Genomic DNA, 16083 nt, shown 5'->3' on the forward strand with positions numbered 1-16083 from the left:
TAACAGAAAATTCTAGAATTAGATTACTTTAAAGATCAAAGATCTAGAATCTTGTTCTAAATTGTGTCACTTCACAATTGAACTGGATCAAGACTTAATTGAATGACTTCGATACAATATCCCACCAGAATTGCTTGAAACTTAGAAAGGACAAGGATGATTTTGTCTTTGACAGCTCAAGTCGGATTTTGGTGGGAGTTTTAACCCGCTACCTTGACTCAAACTTTTCATGTTGAGATGGCCGAGTTGGTCTAAGGCGCCAGATTAAGGTTCTGGTCCGAAAGGGCGTGGGTTCAAATCCCACTCTCAACAATATTTACCTTTTTCAATAGTTTTTTTTAATATATATATATATAATTTATTATGGTTCTATAGGTTTGGAGGTGATTCACCTATTTCCGAGGTCACTAATCTATTAGACCTCAAATCTTATCTTGAGGTGAACTAAGGTGTAATCTCCGTGGTTCGGAGGTGATTCACCTATTTCCGATGTCACTAATCTATTAGACCTCAAATCTTATCTTGAGGTGAACTAAGGTGTAATCCCCGTCATACCAGCCTTTACGAACAAGACCCTAGCCTTTAGAATCTATATGAATGTAAGCATGATCAATGTGTAGTGAGTGAATGTCCGTACCATAGAGTTACCATTGTGACAACTTAGAATAAGCAAGGAAAATGGACAAGATGTCCTACCCTGAGATTCGGACATAAACAACTTTCGAGGGCGATAGTTTTTAAAGAAGGAAGAATTTGTAGCACCCAAATCTAGATGAGGATTAATTTCCAAATTTTTTCCTTTTAAATCTGAACTCTCGGGCTTCTACCGAAGGCTTTCGAGGCCAAATTTCACTAGGATACCCAAGAAAAAAAGAAATTTAATGGAGCTCACACGATAATTTGCCTTTTCCGACAGCTTTTAGCTGACCATTTTTGACATCCTAGGACAGTGTATCACTGTTTCATTACTTTCATTTCCAGCGTTCTGCTAATCACTTACTCTCACATCTACCCCTTAAGTTGACCAATTAATGGTCCTAAGCTTGAGCTAATGAGGGTTTCGGTGAAATTTAATATCTTACTCGTACTTGCTTATCAATCTCCTCTAATGGTACTTTTTAAACACTTTTGAAAGTTAAAGCGTATTTTTTAAACAAAGTACCAACAAATTTCATCCAAAACTAACCCTAAACAATACCCTCCAGTATGTAAAAGAACAATCATAAACACTCAGAAAACCTGTCTAATGTTGATGTTTATTCTTGAAGTTCTCATGTATTCCAGAAAATGCAAATCATCTCGACTTGAAAACCGCTTTTCAAGAAGAGAAATTTCCTCACTTTCTTCATCTGTGAAGATCCGTGGTACACCTACAAGACATTCACGGCATGTTTCAGGAAGTTAGCGGTTTTTTCGATAGATGAATCACTGAGCATTCGTCGAAATCGGATATCCGGGTCAATATATAGAACAAAAGGGTAACGCATGATGTAAGAGTAAACATGAGGGCTGCATTACCATGGAAACATTCCCTTGCTTCTCCAGCCATTAGCACAACATCTCCACTTCGAAGAAACATGGCTACAGGCAGATCCTGTCTCGACTTGCCACCCAAAAGAAAGATAGCCTTGCAACCCAAACTGGAGCGGGCGAATAAAGCAGATAACAGAATAAGTACTGGAGTTCAATGTCCTCTTTAACATAACAGACAGGAAAGTAATTCAATGAGGATAAGTTGGCAAGATACCTCATGCTAACAATTGGCTTGCTCCAGTCAGCTTCCATGTCATCTAGGTGACCCCCGAGCGTGTCGCCTAAAGATATCAATGAAGTGTCAGAGTAATGGAAAGGTTTTGCTGACATTTACATGCATTACTTATCATTCTATTGATGTCAATGAACAAATTTTTCTTTACTTGCCTGAAGCAAAATAATTCACTATTGCAGCTTCAGGTTTGAATTCTTCCCCAGTTGGCATTGCAGCTGCCGCCATTCTTTTGGCAAGTTGACATAACGCAGAGGGAATATCGTTATGGGGCAGAGATATGTCATAGCTTCGCTACTCCATAACAAGGAGATTAATTCAGAAATCAAACAAATCCATAGATACAGTATGGGAGGTTTTGGCGTTTTGGAAAGAAAAAGTCCCCACACCGAATAATCTCCTGGTTAGGAATCACGACTCTCCACAGTGGTAGTATCTTGTAAACATAGGACATAGTATGATATTGTCCACTTTGAGCATGAGCTCTCATGGCTTTGATTTGGGATTCCCCAAAAGGCTTCGTGCCAATGGAGATGTATTCCTTACCTATAAACTCATGATCATTCCCTAAATTAGTCAATGTGGGACTCCCTCCCAACAATCCTCCCCTCGAACAAAGTACACCATAGAGCCTCCTTTGAGGTCTATATAGCCCTTGAACAACCTCCCCCCTTGATCAAGGCTCGACTCCTTTCTCTGGAGCCCTCGAACGAAGGGTGCATGAGTCATTTTTTACTACACTTTCAAGACTAGCAATTTCTTTGTTCGACACTTGAGGATTCTATTGACATTGCTAAATTAAGGGCATGACTCTAATACCATGTTAGGAATCACGAACCTCCAAAATGGTATGATATTGTCCACTTTGAGCATAAGCTCTCATGGCTTTGCTTTTGGTTTTCCCAAAAGGCCTCATACCAATGGAGATATATTCCTTACTTATAAACCCATGATCATTCCCTAAATTAGCCAAGGTGGGACTCCTTCCCAACAATCCTCAACACTCCTAATATTACCGAGAGTTCATACTGTAAAACACGAGTAAAATATGGAGTCTTCTAGTTAAACTCACCTTGGACCAATCAAATTGTAGGCCGAGTGTACTCCAACGCAACTTCCGGAGTAATGCAGAGGCCGGAACTGATTTGCAGGTCCCCCTCCTGGATGAAACAGTATTTTCCTCCACGAACTTCCATCCATTAGAATTTCCATTGATAACGGAAGGTTCAGTGTCGGAATCAACGTTGGAAGCAGAGATTTCATTATCTTCAACTAAAACTCTCTTTTCCTTAGCAGCAATGAACAGGTCTTGAATTGGTCCATAAATAGCATTATGATTGGTTCTGTTAGGAGGCTGCGGGAAATCCTTTAAACTCTCCCTAATCCTTTGGCATTGTTCTTCTAAACTCAACGCACCAGGAATAAAATAAAACCCTACATTTTAGACACAGAGAGAACAACTGAATTTTGGGATCTTTTTCTTTGAAACAGTATCGAAAATGGAGAATTAGCAATACCAGGACGATTCTCCAAGCAGAAGACTGGTCCATCGAGATCGCACTTAGTCGCATTCACGCCCAGCGGAAGCGCACCATCCTGATTGTAACATTCGAGGATACGCTTGAAATCGATAACCTCAGACAAATCCACTTGTTTCGGTAGCTTTTTCCTGAAAGTAATCATAAGCAAGAGTTTGAAACATCGCCTCTAACAGCAAGTCCAATGCCAACTGAATGAAATAGAACCTGAAAGAGCAAATTGGGAAGAAATATACTTTTTGGAAGATTTATAGGTGTCGTCATAGTACAGTTTGTATTTCTTCTCTGCTCTTCTGAAAGCGGTGCGCTCAGAATCGTCGGTGCCTTTGTCTGAACCGTACATTTTAACCACCGGGATCGGTTACCGCCGGCGAGTTACTCGATAGGGTCGTGAAATTGAGCTTCTGAGCTATGGCGATGGACGGGATAGGAATAATGAAAGTTAGGGTTTTGAATAGTCTGAATTTTATTAAATATTAAAGGAGACAAAATCAAATGTACCCTTAATATTTATATATTTTTATTTTATTTTATAGTTATTTCTTTATTATATTTTTTAACATAATTTAATTAAATATTTAAAAATAAATAAATAAGTGTTACGTTGGTTTATCCCTTAATATTTTATTTTTGAGATAGGCTAATTATTAAATAAAAATTATTTGTGTTAGAAAATTTTCACTCCAATCTGATGTGAAATCTCATCATTCACGCTCATTCGAGGCAAACGTCCTCAGTGGCATACTGTTCGGTATTCATCCCCTTTGAGACTCAGCCCTCACTGATGCACCGTCCAGAACCTGACTCTGATGTCATTTGCAACAGTTCAAGCCCTTCCGGAACCTGACTCTGATGCCATTTGCAACAGTTCAAGCCCGTCCGGAACCTGACTCTGATGCCATTTGCAACAGTTCAAGCCCGTCCGGAACCTGACTCTGATGCCATTTGCAACAGTTCAAGTCCGTCCGGAACCTGACTCTAATACCGTTTGTAACAGTTCAAGCCACCACTAGTAGATATGGTCCGAGTAGCGAAATCACTTAATATCTATCTGATGTGGCATAGCCTGTCTATATTATAAAAAATGGTTAAAAATAAATTATATTAAAAAATAATTAATTTTACAGCCTTTGTTTTCTGGCTCAAATAACCAAAAAAATGATCATATCCACAAAGGCCATAGCAAGAAAATTATCTGTACTGATTTCGCATACAATTCCCAGAAGTCGGTTAAAGCTTGAGAACCAAAAATGGCTGCAAGCAGGGCTGTGTTGCGTTCTGCATCAATATTCTTAACGGAGCCATCGCGACCCTTTCACTTCAGCCGTGCTTCTTCTTCTTCCTTCACGCTCGGAACTAGGCGATCCTTCCCTCACAGATTGAATTGCAATGTCTGGAGTTCTAGGGCTCGAGGATTTCACTTTCCTGAACGAACTGTTCTGAATTGCTCGCTCGACAAGACACAACTGACGTCGTCGTCTGATCAGGACGGCCAGGGCCCTCCTCAGGAGGCTGTTTTGAAGGCAATTTCAGGTTTCTACCTGACCTTTATGTTCTCAAGGCTTCGGAATTGTAAGCCATGATTCAATTAATCGTTCTTTAACTCTTCTCATGGACAAGTTTGTGTAATTCTTGTTTGTGTGTGAACTTTTGCTTGTGTAATCATGCTTCTATTTCATGACGACTTGTTAATCTATTCGACGCAATTGATTGCGAGTTCGTTTGGTTGTTCTGTGCAGAGGTATCTAAGACAGAAGGGAGGGTTGGGCATACCACAAATATGGTACTGGGAGGAACAGTGACTGATGATTCTACCAACGAATGGATTATTTTGGATCAAAAGGTGCGGAATAGTTGCTTCATTAGCGCCAATTTATGCATGAGATGGCTAGTTTTTATCATTTGATGGTTGAGTTTGTAGGTAAATTAGCATTGATTTCTTAAGTCGGGGAGGATTTACCTGTAAAAACCATATTATTGGCACTAGCTATGAGGTATCTTCATCACCATGGAATTTGCATACTTATTGGACAGGTTAACTCGTACCCGGGCGTTAGAGGCTTTACAGCAATCGGAACCGGGGGAGATGATTTTGTGCAATCTATGGTTGTCGCCGTGGAGTCTGTCATCCAACAGCCAATTCCTGAGGTGAATATTTTCAGTTTTTAGGCCAATTAAATCAAAGTCTATCAATTGCTTTTGTGAGATCCCACATTGGTTGGAGAGGGAAACGAAGTATTCTTTATAAGGGTGTGGAAACCTCTCCCTAGCAGACACGTTTTAAAAACCTTAAGGGGAAGCCCGAAGGGGAAAGTCCAAAGAGGACAATATCGGCTAGCAGTGGGCTTTGACGGTTACAGCTTTATTCCACAGGCATCATATTAGTGGAATTTCTAAGTAAATGAAATTTGTGCCCGCAGTTAATTATGAAATTAGGGTAGATAATGTTATTTCTTCTGCTGTGTTAATGTGTGGGAAACACAACCTTTCTTAATAATTTCAGTTACAAAATATTATACAGAATGAATTGATTGTGAAAATTAGAAGATGTAACATAAATTTAATGGCAACTTCTAATTGTATTATGTTGTTTTACATTTAGTAGTTATTTCTAAAAAAATTTGAACTATGTAGTTTTTTATAATTGTTTGTGCGTCTATAGAGATTGTATTGTAACAGTTTCCTTCAGAGGTGTACTCCAGCAAATGTCTTGAACATAAAAATGCGTAAAATATTATTTTGAACTTCTTTCAACTTTCATAGACTGGCGAAGTTTGTTCTTTTCCTCATCCCATATACATGTAGTGTAACCATCCAACCCCACCGCTAACAGATACTGTTTGCTTTAGCCCGTTACATATCGTCGTCAGCTTCACGGTTTTAAAACGCATTTGTTAGGGAGAGGTTTCCACGCCCTTATAAGGAATGCTTCATTTCCCTTTCCAACCGATGTGGGATCTCCATGTAAGTTCACAAAAAATATTGTGAAAGCTTTTGATGGTCCCTGCATAGGTCTCACTCCTCTTTCTGACAAATGGAAGGCAGCCTGGTTCTCCTTTCTATTCATTTTATCCATGAAATCGTTACTAACACCCACAAAAGAGAGCGAGTCTAATAAGTGATTGAAGGTTTTTCTTTTCTTTGTTGTTGAAAACCCTATTGTCCCTTTTTCAAGCCAAAAATTCCAAAAGAATGCTTTAGTGCATTGAAGCTTAAGAATCCCTTTTTATTTTTTTGAAGGAATGACTTGTCAATATTCTAGCTAGGAAATTATCGATATTTATGGTGAGAGCCATGTTCCTATTGGAGCGTATAGTTCCAGAAGTTCATAGCTAGATAGTAGGCAATTGTTAAAAGGACCAAAAAATAAAAGGGTCTAGAGCAGAGACTTATTATTGAGAAGGCTTATGTCAATGTTTTCAGGGTGGCTTGACGAAAAAGAGAGATCTTGGATTTTTGGATGTTTTTTCTACTGCCAATTTCTCGGCTGCTTAATAGAAGATTGAATTTTGGGTGCTTATTTATATTATCTTGTCTTTTCTTTTCCCTTATTTCTCTTTTTGGTGGTCGATTAATTTATTTGGATTCCTTTTATAATGGATTGAAGTTGTTCTTGATGGCTTCGTGTTTAGAAGTTTTTATTAGATTTTTTCCTACTAAGATGATCTATAATCTCCTATTTATTTAAGGCTATCAAATTCTTTTAACATCCATTAGGGCTTACAATCAATTTAGCAAGATGAGTTTTTATAGGAGTGAATTGCTCTTCTTTCAAGTTTAGTACACTGGGTCCATGGTGTAAGCACATACCAATCCTCTTCTTCTCCCTCTGAATTAAACTTTTCCTTGCCATGATGATTCCGTTCCTAGTAGTATCAATGATACAAGTCAGATTCTAGATGTAGAAATATAAGAAAGAAGATCCCTTTCTCCATCGAAAGAAATGAGATTTTCAAGGATACAACGCATACAAAATTAACCAATTTTTCCTGATGTAGAGGCAATCAAGAAAGCTGCATGCTGCATTTGTAAATATATAACCTACCGAAAAGTGGGCTAATCAAACTAATCTTGCCACACTAGAAAGAGCCACTGGTTTATCTCTCCATCGAATCAAATTAGCCAAAGGTTTTCATTTGTGAGCCCACACTAAAGTTTCAAACAATTCTTGCCAGGAAATTAAGAGCCCAAACAAGATGTCCAAATAAGAACATCCACACCCAAACTAGTAAACTATTCATACCAAAAGGATTATATCCATTGATAAGTTGTGAAGAGTTTAATCATAGATAATCTCTTAACCATCCCATCAAATAAGTGGAAGATTCATTAGACTGAAATATGCCTTGGATAAAGAGAAAGTAGGTTCTTCCATAGCTAGAAGAATTATGTTCTTTAATCGAAAGATCTTGAACAAGTGATTCTTTTAGATCTACGTACTATTCTAGATCATTGGATAAGGTGGCCTTATGGTGATTATCATTGAAATGCTACACAAAGTTCAGTGATCGACGAACCTGCTTTCTTCATAGCTTCATCTTTTTAGCATTAGTTTAGATAATTCAAAAACTGTTGTGCCAGTTACTTTAAGTTCACAACAATAGAGCTCAAGCGCTAAATTTAATTAATATGAAGTAATTCTATTGTCATTAAAACATTAATTAAGTGAAATTAAGGCCCAACAAATTACCCCTTATTTTTGTTGTTCAAGCCGTGTGTGTGTGAGATCTCCCTTCGATTGGAGAAGGGAATGAGTGTCAGCGAGGACGCTGGGTCCCGAAAGAGGGTGGATTGTGAGATCCCACATCGGTTGGAGAGGGGAACGAAACATTCTTTATATGGGTGTAAAAACCTCTCCCTGGTAGACGCATTTTAAAAACCTTGAGGGGAAGCCCGAAAGGGAAACCCCAAAGAGGACAATATCGACTAGTAGTGGTCTTAGGCTGTTACAATTGGGCTCCCCTTTCACATTGAGGGAAATTGAGGGAAATTGTTAGGGAGATCCTTACTGGTTGACCGTGGTTGACCGTGATGAATATTTTGTCATGGGCTACTGAAATGAATGCAACCTTCTTGTTTCAGGGAGATGGAATTACTTAGATCGAATTTGTCCTTTTCTAAACTACCTTTTTATTTCTCGTCATTTTTAAAATTTAGGCCAAATTGCAAAGTTTTCTGTGACAGTTAACGAATCGTTGATGACTTTTTCATATGGAGCGTTCTACTGGAAATAATTTGACTAAAGATTTTGTTGGAGGCTGTTTAATGTCATGTAGCAGACTTCTTTTCTCTGTCATTGCTTTGCCGATCCTTTCAAAGATAAGGCCGAAATGTTGCTGCATAATACTTTTAGAGCTTTCTTTTGGAAGATTTCGCTAGGAAAGGAATAGGAGAATCTTTCAAAGTATCAGTAGAAGTAAATTGTAATTGAATAGTTTTAGGATGCTTTGCTTTTTTGCTTCTTCTTCATCAAGCTCTTTACTCTCCCTTTTTGTAACAACTCTTTTTCTCCTTTTTTTACGACTTTTAAGTTCTTTTCGTACATTTTCGAGAGTTTTCCTTAGAGTAAAGGTTCCACTCCCCCCCGCCCCGAAGTATTGTGACTGTACATGTCAAACAGATCATTGGTAAAGAAAAAAAAATAGCAGGGGAAAGATCAGAAAGAACTCGAAACATTTAAGTTGGTTTGTGTCGAGGATACATAACTTCTCGAGCGAGTAAACTTTCAAGGTGTTACTGTTAAATCAGACTATGAAAGTGTCGAGAATCGAAAAGCTTCTAAATATCTTTCCATCTTTGTAATTGTCTATCTCCTTTAGCTGCAGGTTAATTCTTACGCCTTGAGGTTGTTTAGTTTAAACTAATTTTGGTTGTACGGTTAATTTATTTTGTTATTGTTAGTTCTTTTGTTTCCAGTAATTTCGTAGTTTCTCTATAGTGTCTGCTCGTTTATTAGGGCATATTTGGGAGTGATTTTAAAATGGCAAGAATCACTTTTCTCGTGCCTTTCTAAGGGCATGTTTTAGAGTGATATTCGAGAATTGTTTATGAGTTGACTTTTATAGAATCATTTTAATGTTGGGTTTTAGATCATTTTTTCTGAAAATTTATTTTGAACGCTTGGATGTGATTTTGAATACGACAAAAGTGATTCTAACCCTTTAAAAATCACTTCCAAACATGCTCTTGTCGTAGAAAAAGTGTTTCTGGTCATTCCAAAATCCCTTCCAAATATGCTCGTAGTGGTGGAAATAGTCCAAAATCACTTCCAAACATGCCCGTAGTTATGGAAATAGTGATTTTGGTCACACTCGTTACGAACATATTTGAACACGAATTTACAATCATGCAATGACAATTTACAGATTTGTTCTTGCTTTTGATTTGCATACAGGGCAAGGTGAGGCATAAATTATCAGCCAAAGGGAAGTACGTTTCGGTAAACATAGGACCAGTTCAAGTAATTTCCAGTGAGCAGGTCCCTCTCTTTCCCTCTCTCATTAACTCGTTCATTAATTATGCCTTCCAATTTCTTAGCATAGCATGCCCTCCACCCCCCAACATGTTCAGCTACGATGCTTCTTGATTTGGTCGACCCCATCTCCAAAATAGATCAAAAAAATAATAATAATAGTTGGTTCGTTTATTCAAATGATTTTGATTTTCTTTTCTTTTTCTCGGGTTTTCGATCCCAGGTTCAAGCCGTATACAACGCAATGAAGAGAGACGACCGTATGAAATACTTTCTATAGCTTTCTTTTCGAATTAGGATTTACGCATTCAATTCCATGTAACTAATCACACTCTTATTCCTCTTTAATCTCCCTAATTTAACTTAATTTTTGCTTATCCAAGCCTGTTCTTCATATATAAGGAAAGTAGAAGAAGATTTGATTTCAGATGGGTTCTGTAAGCTGCAAAGAGTCTGATAATTGAAGCTGAAAATGGAAATTTAACTGAAAATATGATTTTATGATCATACACGACGTGGTAGGAAAGTGGGCACGACATGAAGAAAACAAATTACAGAATATGGAAAAAACAAAGCAAAAAAGTCAATTAAGAGATTGAAATCTTCTACTTTTCACCTTCTTCTCCGAAAACACAGCCGAAGTGGTCGGCTGAATTGTCCATACCATTCTATCTGCCCGCTCAGATCCGACTCCGGCGGGTTTTTTTTATTGATGTCCACGAAAATGTTCCCTCACCGCCGGTCACTACACCGATGACTATCTTTAGACTAAGTAATTTCAGAAACAGCAAATCTCCGGCGACGAACCCCTTCTGATCTAACAATATCGATCGGAAGTCCGGTCGGTTTTGCTCATGTTGGCCGCCGGAGGAATCTTGAAGTGCCATAGCCTTCCTACTCCATTAACGTAATACTTGTTCTTACACAAAAACTCTTGCGCGAATGTCCTCTCCACTTTCCGGTCAACATCGTGCAAAAACACGTCGGTGACGCCGGATCCTTTCCTGTTTCTCGCCATCACGGCGGCGGAGAATATCGCCGCCATCCGACCAGGAGCCTCCGCGAAATATCCTCTCGGCGCGTCGATCATTATGAGGTCCCATTCCTTCTCGTAAATCTCTTCTGGAAGATTATGAAGCGCTAACTTACATTTTTTATTGTCTTTAAGAAACGCCTTAGTCGGCGAACAGGACGGCTCCGATCGATACGTCGACAGCAGCTGATCTGCTTCCTGAAGCTGCGTTCTGTACTGTACGTGGTAAGCTCGAAGCATCGGAGCGTCTTTGATAACCGTCTGAATCCATTTTGGATCTTCCTCGAGAAACACGGTGGTTCCGTGAGGGTTGAGCGACGCCCACATCAACGAATCGTGACCGAGGCCGAATATCAGAAAGTTGCAGGGACATCGGACCTTCAATACATCAAATGAGATATGGATCTCGTCTAGCGATTGCTGCGGAACTATCTTCGCCGTCGCGTAGTGGATTATTGATTGGAGCTGGATCTCCGCCGGTGAATATCCGGTTATTGCCGGTGGTCCAGCGGTAGAGATGGAGCAGAATAAGTTACTGTCAACGAATCCAATGTAACCGGAAATCAACAGTGATCCGGCGATTAAACCGACGACGGCCAGTCCGAGAATCCATGGCTTGACGGATAATCTGTTCTTCATTTTTTCAGATGATAAAAATTTAACTCTCCGAAATAAACAAATCGAGGGCTCTTGAAATGGCGTTTGGTTTGTTTAAATGATTTAGGAAAACGGGGTTGCGAGAGGGGTGGGTGAAAAGACATTAATGCCCTCCTTGTGCGGGCTGTCCTTCCCATCAGCAGATCCAGCTTGACCGGTTCTTTGGTAAATTCGGCTCTGGATTCAACGTTTCGCTGACTCACGTGATGATTGGATGCTCGAGCCCGCTGTGGGGCCCATTATAATTTTTTGTCCATTCACAAATCGCCACGTGTATCGTCTTGGTCCTTGTTTATGCCCCATCCATCCATCCCTATCCAATTTTACATTTATTAATAAAAATTAATTTAAATTAATATCAACTAGTCGTTATTTCTTGAATAAATACAAATGACTTATTTTTAAAATAATTATTTTGATAAGGAGGTTCCTTGAAAAATAAAAAATTCTAATCAATAAAGTCCAAAGTCTAAGCCACCTACACGTGTGTGATAACGAGAAATATAAGCTACCATATTCAATAACCTGAATAGCATAATTCCAACAACGTTGACTAAGAAAAAATGAAAAAATCATTAATGATCGATAATAGCTTACATTTAATGAGATTAAGAGATGCAAGATTTTTTCGATTACGCTTTTTAACGAACATGCAATCTGACTCGATCAGGATCTTCATCGGTCAAGTTTTTAGGTAAAAATGATACCTGCAACTGTGTCGTTCTTCTTCATCATACTAATCAAGATGCACTATTAAGCTTATTTTCTCGACAATTTTTTACTCAAATCGACACATTTATATGTTAAGTGCTAGTTTGAAGGAGGGTGCCATTAACTTTTGGATTAGGTTATGAAGAGGTAATAGAGAGGATGTTATGGAAGATAGAAAATTACATTTTTACCCTAAAGTAAAAACTTTTTTACCCAAAAAAGAACGAACAATTCTATACCATTTGGAAAATAATTCAAAGTTGTAGGTCCTCTTCCAATTCGTCGAATCGGGCTCTCTCCTCCCTCAAACAAATACCTCTTTAAGCTTTTCTACAAAAGTAAAGTCACGAGAGCATATGCTGTAAGTGGACAATATCATACTATTGTGGAGATCCATGATACCTAACATGGTATCAGAGTCATGCCCTAAAATTAGCCATGACAATAGAATCTTCAAATATCGAACAAAGATTGTGAGCCTCGAAGGTGTAGTCAAAAAGTGATTAAAGTGTTGAATAAATGATGTATTTTGTTTGAGGGCTCTAGAGACAGTAGTCGAGATTCGATTAAAGAAAGGCTTATAGTGTACTTTGTTCGAGGAGATGACTATAATTTAGTTGATTTTTATTATAATAAATATAAAAGTTGTTATGATGCATCTTAATTATTTAAAATATAATTGTTATATTTAATTAGGATATTCTTTAATAAAATTAAGAATTTATAATTTTGAATATAATTAGCGTGTTTCATTTTTTTTATTGCTTAATTAAATGCCAATATTTGTTATAATCGGTTTAATTAATTTGTTTTTTTTAATAAATCAACATTTAATTCTTTTCCAAATCAGCAAATAATCATTATTTAAAAAAAAAAAGAATTTTATGGTTACATTTAATGTTTAAAGAATTTTATATATTGGCATTTAATTTCCTCATGAAGTATGGGATAATTACGAAAAAAATTGTATTTGAAGAATAAATTTAAGGATATTCAAAAAGTTGGACCCGAACGAATTTATCCATTGAGCCCAACCTAATCTGTACGGTTTAAGTTTGAGTTATAAACTTATTTGTGTTCGATATAATATACTAGCTTGTATATTTTTATTCGATTATACATGTAATTCTGTTATATTGTCGCTTGGTCAAGAAGGTCCATGTGAAAAATAAAAGACTCGAGAAAATGTGTTCAAGTCGTGATAATCACCTACTGATGATGTAATATTCTACGAGTTACCACTTCTTGGGCGATTGACAGTGAGGACGATGAGTCTCGAAGGGGGGTGGACATGAGACGGAGTGCCAACGATAATGCTAGACCTCGAAGAAAGTCGACACGGTGTTATGTGCCAGTGAGGACAATGGACTTCGAAGGGGGTGGATTGTGAGATCTCACATCAGTTGTAGTGGGGAACGAATAATTTTTTATAACGTGTGTAAACCTCTCCCCACCAAATGCGTTTTAAAAACTTTAAGGGAAAACCTAAAATAAAAAGTCTCAAAGAAAACAATATCTATTAGCTTAAAATACTTTTAACGATGTGTAACGTTCTCAACTTATTGAGATAAAAGGAGAGCGTTTATTATTGAACCACGTTGAGAACAAAATAATAACAATAATAATAATAAAATGGTCATTATTTCATGTACCATCGTGGTCAATCGAATTATTTTTGGAGTCACATAACGTACTTTATTGAATTATAATTAGAATTTATTTTTCTATAAGAGAATTTTAATTGTAATTATCAAATTCATTAGTTTTAGAATTTAATTATTTATTGAATAATAATTTAAATTTATGAATTATTTTGCTTTAAATATATCTTTAAATTTTCAAAAGTTTCAATAAATATTTAAATTAAAAAAATTATAAAATAAAAATATTCTTATTAGTTTTAGACGGAAATTTTTAATATTTTATTCAAAAATATGTATAAACTTTTAATAATATTTTAAAAAAGTACTCTTTGATTAAAAAAAAAATTCATTAATATATTTTAAAATTTTTAAAATAGCATTACTCTTATTTATCTTTTATATAAAAAAAAATTAAAATTATTACGAATATATGGACGAAAACATATTAAAAATTCAAAAGATATTTTTACATAATATATTTAAAAATTAGCATTAAACACAATTTTTTAATAAAAAAAATTAAAGAATTTATTATCAATAAATGAAAGAAAACCGACACTATACATTATTTTAAAACGTTGAGATATTAATGGTATTTTTAAATTAAAAAAAAATTAAAGTAAGGAATATTTTTTAACCCTTTTATAATTTCTTAAAATTTTCAAAATAAAAATAGACGGACGATCTAAGCCGTTGATATTTACCGGTCCCACACACGCTTAACAGAATCAATGAATTTCAAAGCTTCCCGCATGAGAACCAAGAGTGACACGTGTACCAAGGCACGCCACGTGGTTGTTGTACAGCTCAGCCACATTAACTTCCAACGTATTTCTCACTGACGAGCAGCAGCTACCCAAGCAAGCAAATTTAACTCCACCCCACCCCCAACTACCCAAGCTTCATCAAGAACCCCTAATTCCCCTCCCACAATCCCAACCGTCCGATCAAATCACACGCACACGTGGCAGCCTTTAATCCCCCAAACGCATTAACTAACCGCCACCTGTCAGTCTCCTCCCTCTTCTTTATAATGAACAAGAAATAAACCAAGAAAGAAGGAAGGAAAATAAAATGAAAAAGATTGCGGTGTTGATAGTGGCCGTAGGGCTGTGTTTGGCGGCGGCGGAAGAAGAGAATCTGAAAGAGGAGTGCAGCAACGACTTACAAAAAGTGGTGAATTGCTTCGATTTCGCGACGGGGAAGGCGGCGGCGCCGGGGAAGGAATGCTGCGACTCGGTGGAGGTTATGAAAGAGAACAACCCTAAGTGTTTGTGTTTCTTTATACAACAAACTCATAACGGTAACCAACAGATTAAGAATTTGGGGATTCAAGAAATCAAGATTCTTCAGCTTCCCTCTGTTTGTCACTTGAAAAACTCGAGCGTTACCTACTGTCCCAGTAACCCGTCTTTTTCTTTTTCTTTTTCTTTTTATTTTTATTTTTTTATTTATTTATCCATTAAATTATTTTAAATCGAATTATTTTTTTGACAGAGCTTCTCGGCTTACCTGCAAATTCACCGGACGTTGCTATTTTTAGCAATGCCACGTCATCAGTGTCGCCGGCGACGACTACGACGACTAGGACTGTCCCCGACGGTAGCTCTGGAGATAAGATGGTAGCCAATACTCCCGCCGGTGCGATGGCGGTGGCCATCGCCGTGTTCTTTTTTACTGCTTTCCTTCCGCCGATCATGCGTGAGGAATAAAACCACACCGCCGATCATCGGCGACGATCGCGCTTCCGATCTGTCGTTTGTCATTTTTGTTGGTTTAATTTTGTTGATATTGTTGGTTTAGAATGTGTTTTTTTTTTGTATTCCATTTCTTTTCTAAAGCAATGGAGATTAAAAGTGGTGGATCTTTGGATCATTAATTTACTTTAATTAATTAATCATGTTAGATGAACACGACTCTCTACAATAGTATGATATTAAATAAAAGGCCTCATACCAATGGAGATTACCCTAAATTAACCGATGTGGGACTTTCATCATCCAACACCTCCCCTCGAACAAAGCACGCCTCCCCTTAATCGAGGCTTGACTCCTTTGGAGTCTTAGTCATTTTTTACTGCCTTCGTACCTTCAAGGAGGCTTGACTCCTTTTTGGAGTCCTTTGTTCGACATTTGAGAATTTGCCAATCTATTGGCACGACTAAGCGGCTAAGTTTAGGGCATGGCTCAGGCTTGACTCCTTTTTGGAGTCCTTTGTTCGACATTTGAGAATTTGCCAATCTATTGGCACGACTAAGCGGCTAA

The 16083-nt window shown here is 37.4% G+C and overlaps 4 protein-coding genes and 1 non-coding gene across 5 annotated transcripts; 3 read left to right on the forward strand and 2 right to left on the reverse strand.

Moving 5' to 3' along the window:
- Positions 1 to 231: 231 nt before the first annotated feature.
- TRNAL-AAG lies at positions 232 to 312 on the forward strand. Its single transcript has one exon. It is a non-coding gene; the product is annotated as a tRNA-Leu (tRNA).
- Positions 313 to 1090: 778 nt separating this feature from the next.
- On the reverse strand, positions 1091 to 3766 carry LOC111466401 (alpha-ketoglutarate-dependent dioxygenase alkB). Its single transcript, XM_023111038.1, has 7 exons — positions 3540 to 3766; positions 3283 to 3434; positions 2838 to 3199; positions 1921 to 2059; positions 1748 to 1814; positions 1519 to 1640; positions 1091 to 1370 (listed from the first exon to the last, which is right to left on the reverse strand). Exons 1-7 carry the CDS (start codon positions 3644 to 3646, stop codon positions 1231 to 1233), a joined length of 1089 nt encoding a protein of 362 aa, XP_022966806.1. The 5' UTR covers positions 3647 to 3766; the 3' UTR covers positions 1091 to 1230.
- A 701-nt stretch (positions 3767 to 4467) lies between these two features.
- LOC111466408 lies at positions 4468 to 10157 on the forward strand. Its single transcript, XM_023111045.1, has 5 exons — positions 4468 to 4836; positions 5043 to 5146; positions 5338 to 5451; positions 9698 to 9781; positions 9999 to 10157. The coding sequence occupies exons 1-5, from the start codon at positions 4554 to 4556 to the stop codon at positions 10053 to 10055; spliced, it is 642 nt and encodes a 213-aa protein (XP_022966813.1). The 5' UTR covers positions 4468 to 4553; the 3' UTR covers positions 10056 to 10157.
- Positions 10158 to 10232: 75 nt separating this feature from the next.
- Positions 10233 to 11490, reverse strand: LOC111466405 (probable methyltransferase At1g27930). Its single transcript, XM_023111043.1, has one exon. It carries the CDS (start codon positions 11445 to 11447, stop codon positions 10593 to 10595), a length of 855 nt encoding a protein of 284 aa, XP_022966811.1. The 5' UTR covers positions 11448 to 11490; the 3' UTR covers positions 10233 to 10592.
- Positions 11491 to 14885: 3395 nt separating this feature from the next.
- Positions 14886 to 15617, forward strand: LOC111466409 (non-specific lipid transfer protein GPI-anchored 1-like). The gene is made up of 2 exons (XM_023111046.1): positions 14886 to 15221; positions 15317 to 15617. Exons 1-2 carry the CDS (start codon positions 14894 to 14896, stop codon positions 15529 to 15531), a joined length of 543 nt encoding a protein of 180 aa, XP_022966814.1. The 5' UTR covers positions 14886 to 14893; the 3' UTR covers positions 15532 to 15617.
- The last annotated feature ends 466 nt before the right edge of the window (positions 15618 to 16083 follow it).

The sequence above is a fragment of the Cucurbita maxima genome, unplaced genomic scaffold, assembly GCF_002738345.1.
Source record: "Cucurbita maxima cultivar Rimu unplaced genomic scaffold, Cmax_1.0 Cma_Scf00031, whole genome shotgun sequence".
Lineage (NCBI taxonomy): Eukaryota > Viridiplantae > Streptophyta > Magnoliopsida > Cucurbitales > Cucurbitaceae > Cucurbita > Cucurbita maxima.

Coding starts and splice junctions, on each gene's coding strand:
- LOC111466401 (XM_023111038.1), bottom strand. CDS start 3,646: ATGTACGGTTCAGACAAAGGCACCGACGATTCTGAGCGCACCGCTTTC. Junction 2,060..2,837: donor TACAATTTGATTGGTCCAAG/GTGAGTTTAACT, acceptor GTTATGGAGTAG/CGAAGCTATGACATATCTCT. Junction 1,641..1,747: donor AAGCCAATTGTTAGCATGAG/GTATCTTGCCAA, acceptor CGCCCGCTCCAG/TTTGGGTTGCAAGGCTATCT.
- LOC111466408 (XM_023111045.1), top strand. CDS start 4,554: ATGGCTGCAAGCAGGGCTGTGTTGCGTTCTGCATCAATATTCTTAACG. Junction 5,147..5,337: donor GGATTATTTTGGATCAAAAG/GTGCGGAATAGT, acceptor CTTATTGGACAG/GTTAACTCGTACCCGGGCGT. Junction 5,452..9,697: donor TCCAACAGCCAATTCCTGAG/GTGAATATTTTC, acceptor ATTTGCATACAG/GGCAAGGTGAGGCATAAATT.
- LOC111466405 (XM_023111043.1), bottom strand. CDS start 11,447: ATGAAGAACAGATTATCCGTCAAGCCATGGATTCTCGGACTGGCCGTC.
- LOC111466409 (XM_023111046.1), top strand. CDS start 14,894: ATGAAAAAGATTGCGGTGTTGATAGTGGCCGTAGGGCTGTGTTTGGCG. Junction 15,222..15,316: donor GAGCGTTACCTACTGTCCCA/GTAACCCGTCTT, acceptor TTTTTTTGACAG/AGCTTCTCGGCTTACCTGCA.